Source organism: Labrus bergylta, chromosome 5 (genome assembly GCF_963930695.1).
Source record: "Labrus bergylta chromosome 5, fLabBer1.1, whole genome shotgun sequence".
NCBI lineage: Eukaryota > Metazoa > Chordata > Actinopteri > Labriformes > Labridae > Labrus > Labrus bergylta.
In genome coordinates this window covers 21645031-21652451 of record NC_089199.1, presented here as the reverse complement: position 1 = coordinate 21652451, position 7421 = coordinate 21645031, and the positions used below count along the sequence as shown (strand labels likewise).

Genomic DNA, 7421 nt, shown 5'->3' with positions numbered 1-7421 from the left:
CAAAACCAAAACCGAATGCGTATATATGCAAAGATGTACAACTAAAAGCAGCAACATGAGCCTTTTGAAGCATATGGCAGCCAAGAATGTGTAAACACAACAATTTGTGCTTACACCGCTTTTCAAAATTGTAGTTTATCTTTGTTCACTTTGTGACAGACATTTTTTTATCCTCTCATCTGAATCTGGTCAATGGGCACTCTTTCTGACATGACACCAAAAGGAATGGGTACTTATTGTATTCAGCATGTGTGTTTTTTAAAAAAAGTCTTTAACAAGTTTCTCTGAAGCTGAAGCTTTGCATTTTAAAGGTTTTGTGTTGAATTGTATCTATCTGCATATGTTTAGGTTAAGGAGGAGCAGGCATCAGACTGTGAGGAAAATATGGAGAGAATAGCCAGAAAAGGTCACTCCACCTCTGGGCTGCAGAGAGAAGACGAGACTGAAACAAAACCAGAGGTGAACAAGATTTCTTGAAGACTTAAAGACAGAAACGAGAGTTGCGAGCTGAAATATTGGAGAAACTGTGGTTCAGTTTGTCCCCTGTAGACTCTCACCCCATGTATTCTATTCCAGTGGAAATTAGTGGTAAAAAAAAAAAAAAAGAGCAAAAAGTTCAGTAAAATCACATTTCCATCTTTTTTCTCAATGTTGTAATGTGCAAATGAGAAAAAGATGTAACATCAGGAAAAAAAAATGGCTGTCAACACTCAAATGATAACCACATTCCGCACGTTCTCTGTGAGATTTTGCTCCAGCTCTGTTGTCTGTATGTGTTTACTTCATATCCTTTTGATCTGATCAATTCTGGTATTTTTGACAGTGATTTTAAAATACACATCTGTTTTTATTCATTGAAATTCAGTGGAACTGTTTGAAGGTTTGTTTGCAACATTACCATACAGCAAAGTCTTTTATAATTAAGATTGTGTGTCGTGAGATCAATGTTCAGAATGTAGAATTCAACACTTAAATGTAGCCTGTAATATTTTTCTTATTTTAAGTGAGGAGAGGCATTTGGTCAGCTAAGACTCCAGACTTAAAATTCTGTGCAACGACCTACAGGCCAACACAGAGTCTCTGTCCTTTAAATGAATGGATCAGTACTGTGATTCCTAAACAAGAAATGAAGCAGTTAAATGATTCATGTAAAAGATAACCTAACAAACTGTTATTTACAACTGTAGGAGTCTTTTCTCTCTCTCTTTGTATCTACATTTTTCCTGACAGTGGAGGGTTTTCCCACATCCTATGCCTTATTTTTTTTAGACAGTCTTAAAGACCTCAATGGGTTTTTAGATCAGTGTCATCCGTTTAAGAGGATTTTCTAAGTCTATTATTAGTGGAGGAATACAAGCTGCCATTTTTGGATAAAAGAGAGGCTGAGCTCTTCCTTTTGGGTCTGACATGTTTGACTTAAACCTTTTTTTAAAGACTGGCACAATCGAATAAGAAAAAGCAGATTCTCTATGAGTCTTGAATCTCATTTGAACTCATTAACCCGGGTGCACAGACAATGGCAGACGCCTTTGATGAAGCCTGTCAGTATGAATTACAAACAACACTGATATTGCATTTCCGTCATTAATCACAGCTCTAACAAAGGTTGACAGCCGAGAAGCTCCTTTCAGGCGAATCCACCACCACATGGCGCGAATGATTTTTTTTATTTACAAGTGGAAATGAGGTTACTGATCTCGAAGCTTCTGTGTTGTGGTAACAAAGTAAAGCACGAGCGCACACATGGACTCAACTCAACACTGCTCATTTGCAGGAGAGAGAGAGAGAGAGAGAGAGAGAGAGCGCGCTGATTTGTACAAGCTGGCGCGCGCTTGTTTTCAGCACCATGGAGAGCAACACCTGCTTAACAAGAAGGACTAAAAACACGAAGAATTGTACTGTTCCGTTTTCATGCATTGTGTTCGGTTCGAGAATATGTTGCTATGCACGGTGCAGCCCCGGAAAAACACGATGACATCAGCTGCAGCTTATGTGGTTAAAGTGACGTAAAGACTGATGACAGCATTGTTATGTCCATGTCCAAAGTGTGAGAAACAATCATCGACTTGTTCGCAGACACTGTGCCACAGAGGATATTGGTCCTGAAGGTCCACCCTGCTGTTGTTGTTTTTTTTACGTCACGTAAACGCTGCTCAGTGGAGAGCTATATCTTCGTTTCTGCGCTGATATGTGCTCACAGAAAACTACTAAAGTTCAATCAAACAGGTGTGGGAATGATTCCATCAAGTGTTTGTTTCTCCTCACACTTGACTGAAGGTGTGTGATCGACATTGTAAGTGTCATGTTTATTTCCGATTGGGCGGCTGGTTGGACGTATGTCAGACATATGCGCGCCGTGGGCGGGTGTCGACGTGTTTGTAAAAAAAGGAAAAAGGCGGAGGCGAGTGCAGCGGCTCAGTGTGTGGATACGCGCAGATAGGTGATGGTAAGAAGAGACGTGAGTGGCGTCGGCCGCAGCTTCCCAAAGCTGTAGGCTTTGGCTAGGAGAGGATTGGCACACCTCTGCCTCTCTGGACCCAAAACCACCTGTATGGATGATCAGAACTACAGTGTGATCCATACGCTTTCACCTGCCAGGAGCACGGGCAACAACACCACAGAGAGTCGGGGTTATGAGGTGGAGAGGGGCGTCATGACGGTGGAAAACATGCTGGAGGACACCGCCGTCCTCTCGGCGCCTCACCTGTCCGTGGATCGATACGAGCGCAGCCGCCAGGGATGCTGCGAGCGCGTGGTGATCAACATTTCGGGTTTACGCTTCGAGACGCAACTGAAAACTTTCAACCAGTTTCCAGAAACGCTGCTGGGGGATCCGAGGAAAAGGATGCGCTACTTTGACCCACTGAGGAACGAGTACTTCTTTGACAGGAACAGACCCAGCTTTGATGCCATCCTATACTACTACCAGTCAGGGGGGCGCATACGGAGACCTGTTAACGTCCCCATTGATATTTTCTCTGAGGAAATCCGCTTCTATCAGCTCGGGGAGGAGGCCATGGAGAAATTCCGCGACGATGAAGGGTTTATAAAAGAAGAGGAGCGCGTGCTGCCCAAACATGAGTTCCAAAAGGAGGTTTGGCTTTTATTTGAGTATCCTGAGAGCTCGGGGCCAGCTCGGGGGATCGCGATCGTTTCAGTGCTTGTTATTTTGATTTCCATTGTGATTTTCTGCATTGAGACTCTTCCCGAGTTCAGGGATGATAGGGACCAAGCCACAGTGGCACCCACGGTAAATGGCACGGCCCCCCACGTGCCAAACCCGTTCACAGACCCCTTCTTCGTCATAGAGACTCTGTGCATCATTTGGTTCTCTTTCGAGTTGCTGGTTCGGTTCTTCGCCTGCCCCAGCAAAACTACCTTTTCCAAAAACATCATGAATATCATTGATATCGTGGCCATCATCCCCTACTTTATCACTCTGGGGACCGAGCTGGCCGAGACGCAGACCAACAGTGGGCAGCAGGCCATGTCTCTCGCCATCCTGAGGGTGATCAGGCTGGTGAGGGTCTTCCGCATCTTTAAGTTGTCACGACACTCAAAGGGACTTCAGATTTTGGGTCAGACACTCAAAGCGAGCATGAGGGAGCTCGGCTTGCTCATATTTTTCCTCTTCATCGGAGTTATCCTCTTCTCAAGCGCGGTTTACTTTGCAGAAGCGGACGACCCCACGTCCAGCTTCACCAGCATCCCAGACGCGTTTTGGTGGGCAGTGGTCACCATGACTACAGTGGGATACGGGGACATGCATCCGGTGACCATCGGGGGTAAAGTAGTGGGGTCTCTGTGCGCAATAGCAGGCGTGTTGACCATCGCCTTACCCGTGCCAGTGATTGTGTCCAACTTCAACTACTTCTACCACAGGGAGACGGACGGAGAGGAGCACCCGCAGTACGTGCACACGGACAGCTGTGAGCACCTCCCCGCTGAGGAGCTGAGGAGGTCGTGCAGCTCCTCGTCTCTCAGCAAGTCCGAGTACATGGTGATAGAGGAGGGCATCAACAGCGCGTTCAAACAGCCCAACTTCAGCACCGAGAACAACCAAAACTGCGTGAACATCAAAAAGATCTTCACAGACGTGTAGCCGAAAATGAGCCACACACAGGATCATTTGTGGAGCATGAAGACATAATAGCTATAATATTATTTTTATATATAACCAATCGTTACGTGTCAGTCCATATCTGTGGGTGAGCGCTGCGTAAAATGTCCATTTTAACAAGCTTTGTCGTTCAATTTAATAATGAGGAATTCAGATTCTACTTGTTTCCAGTGTACATTCACGTGTTTGGAGTATTTCTCACAAGTATTCATATGACTTATAAAAACATTTGCACTGGAAACGTGTTGTCAAGAAATTAAAAAGTTATTGTCTTGTTAAAACCGACATTTTTTTTTGCAGTTTCTAGCCTAATGCCACTCGATGCCTACATATCTTTATGTATTTATGTAAATGCGGAAGTTGTTGATGTTTATGATTGGGATATACACGTGTAGCATAGTCTATATTTGCATTTACCCGCCAGTCTTAAAAAACGACGTCTTGTGCTTCGTGCAGAGAAAATAAGTTTAAATGTCCAGTAACGTAATAAATAATAAACTATAGTAACTTAAATAGCCCAAAAAGTCTGTTAAGGTTATTAAATATCATAACCTGTCCACATGTCGGACTCTGAGTCTTGTGCAGCTTGTTATTCAGGTAATAACACTATACGTGGTGTCGATGGAAACGCTTATCATGAACAATAAGTCGAGCTTTTCATAAAATTGTATTTTTTACTCACAACTGCCTATATTAAATAAACCAGAAATGAGAAGGTCCGGATTGTAAATGTCTTTTAATCACTAATATCCCTGCAAAGCTAGAGGGGGTGATGAAACATATGAAGTATGAAGTGTGAATAATTGTGTGTGTGTGTGAGGTCACTTGCGCGTGACGTCAGAATGAAAACAGCGTGCAGGAAAGGAGGCACAACGTGCACAAAGTCCCGCCTCCTTTATCGCGCTTGTTGAACAACGCCTTGTGATGCAGTCTCCATGACAACGGTGGTTTCCCGGGTAACCCCCCCCTATGATGTTGCCATGGCATTGGGTTGCGTTTTCACTTTTCAACTGTGGTTCACACCATCACCTCTGTGTCCTTGGAGGAGAGAGTCAGCTGTTTCAGACACATGAAAATGGAGTTTAATCATTTATAATATTTATCAAATAAGTCAGAACTAGCAAGGCTTCAGACGCAGCTAGCTGCCTGTGGCTTCTTGTGAAGTGTTGTCAGAAATGTAAAAATACTCCTGAAAAGCTTATTGTATCGGTGCAGCTTCTCCTTTGTTTCACTTGTAAGCACCCCAGCTGCTCTGTGTTTTAGATGTGAGCTCCATTCTGTGAGTTGGCATGCCAACTAGGTGTGACGTCAGTCACCTTTCATCCCCTCCAGCAGCCTTTTGCACATGTGCTGCTCGCTCAAAGTGGCTAAAAGCTGCAAGTGACACAAACAAACCCAAAGATTAATTAATTACACGGCTGCATTCCCTCTTAATGTTTCACATTGGCTCTCAATATGAATGACACTTTTTATATTAACTGGGCTGTAGCCATTATACTTTAACTTAAAATATTGTGTATATTTTCTTTAGTTGAGAGAAGAATAATAAGAATAAGAATTCAAACATAAATAGTAAAGAAAAAGCATACCATTTTTCAACAGTACAAGATAACGTCCTCCTTTTTCTGTTAATTTGACTGCAAAATTAAACAAAGATGAATCGTACAATAAAGCAAAGAGAAGCAGCAAATCTCCTACAAAGAAACAATGGCTCAATGATTAGTTAACAATATAACTGCCTAAATTTCTATAAACTGCATTAATAGTTTGATAGATCTCAATTTAAATGTTGCATTTGTAATTCCTTGAGGTATTTAGGAGCGCTGATCTGCATATATGTATGTACATATGTATGAACTACTTGGTCATTTGATGTTGTCTTGCCGCTGAACTGGAGGAGCAGTCATGTGTGAGCTCCTGCTGAACTGTGTTTTTGTATCAACACAGAGGCTTCATCATTCTGAAAATAGCTCACTACTGCTCTCTTCTGGATCAATTGAGTTATTACATCTCAGAGGGTGCTTTATATTGAGGTTCTGATAACGTTGGGCTTCTTTTGAACTTGGGAACTATATCACTGTGCCTTAATAACCATTCTACTAGCATACACATCTTAATGTGCTCCTCGTTGTGTGCCGACTGTACCAAAGCCCGCTCCCTAAGTAACTTACAATATCAATGTGTGTGTCACGGAGCTGCAGCTGGCAAATGCAGAGACCTAATAGAATTACTTTATTGATCCCAAACTGGGAAATTGTTAACTAATTCAACATCAGTTAAATATACTGTAGTATGACTTATATAAGATAAGATAAGATATGTTTATTGTCATTGTACAAGTACAACGAAATATTGTTGGAGCAAGCTTGCAGATGCCTAATATCAGAAATATACAAATATACAAATACTATATATATTATATGACATACTGGATATTTGCCTGTGAATATTTTTGGGGCAAAATAATTTTCTATGTTTGTCAATAATAGATCTTATAACACCTAAAACACGATAATACAACCACTTAGATATTCCTCTTTAGGCTGAAAAACAACCCCATATTCATGTATAGGTAAGAGCTTTATCCAAGTCAGATACAAAGGTAAAATACATTTTAATGGAGAAATATTTAATTTTGTAAATATCGGGATTACTGTTTTTTTCCCCTCATGCATCACAGAGGTTGCATGATACAGTGGTTTGTCCTAGAATTGGCCACGTGATTGTCAGGGATTTCTCAACTAAAACACCGCTCTAGAGGCTTGAAGTGTGAGCTATTGTTTGTACATTTCTCAGAAGAAAAAAAAGTTACATTTTGTGAGCCTGAGTGCATAAAAGCTTTCCATACTTCAAACTTACTGTACTCTGAAGAAGCGCAGAAAAGGACATTTTGGTGACCTGAATTTGGCATTGCGGGAAACTGAGCTTTTTCAATGCAAAATCCTACCTTGTAGCATTTCCTTGTAAGCTCATGTAATGTTTTACATAAAAGAACATTTTAACACAAGGCATGCTCCTACAGTATGAGTTATAAGAGTAGAACCATAATAGCAGCTTTGTGCATTCCCTAAACAAATGTCAGAGTACTCTCAGAAAGGCTCTGATGATTATCCCATATTCCTTCTAATTTACTGATATGGACTCCTGCACTCATGTTCCTGAGGGAACTTTAAATAAGCTTTGAAAATAGTTTGGATGTTTTTGAGCTTTAGAATTTCCGTTGTTTAAATCTGTCTTTTCATGGTAAAATTTCAGATTGAATCCAATAATTTAAATGTCAAACTTGTCACAAACGAAGTAG

The 7421-nt window shown here is 41.5% G+C and overlaps 1 protein-coding gene across 1 annotated transcript; it reads left to right on the top strand.

Annotated features, from left to right (window-relative positions):
- Nucleotides 1-1703: 1703 nt before the first annotated feature.
- LOC109981726 (potassium voltage-gated channel subfamily A member 3) lies at nt 1704-4839 on the top strand. Its single transcript, XM_020630643.3, has one exon. It carries the CDS (start codon nt 2552-2554, stop codon nt 4100-4102), a length of 1551 nt encoding a protein of 516 aa, XP_020486299.1. The 5' UTR covers nt 1704-2551; the 3' UTR covers nt 4103-4839.
- The last annotated feature ends 2582 nt before the right edge of the window (nt 4840-7421 follow it).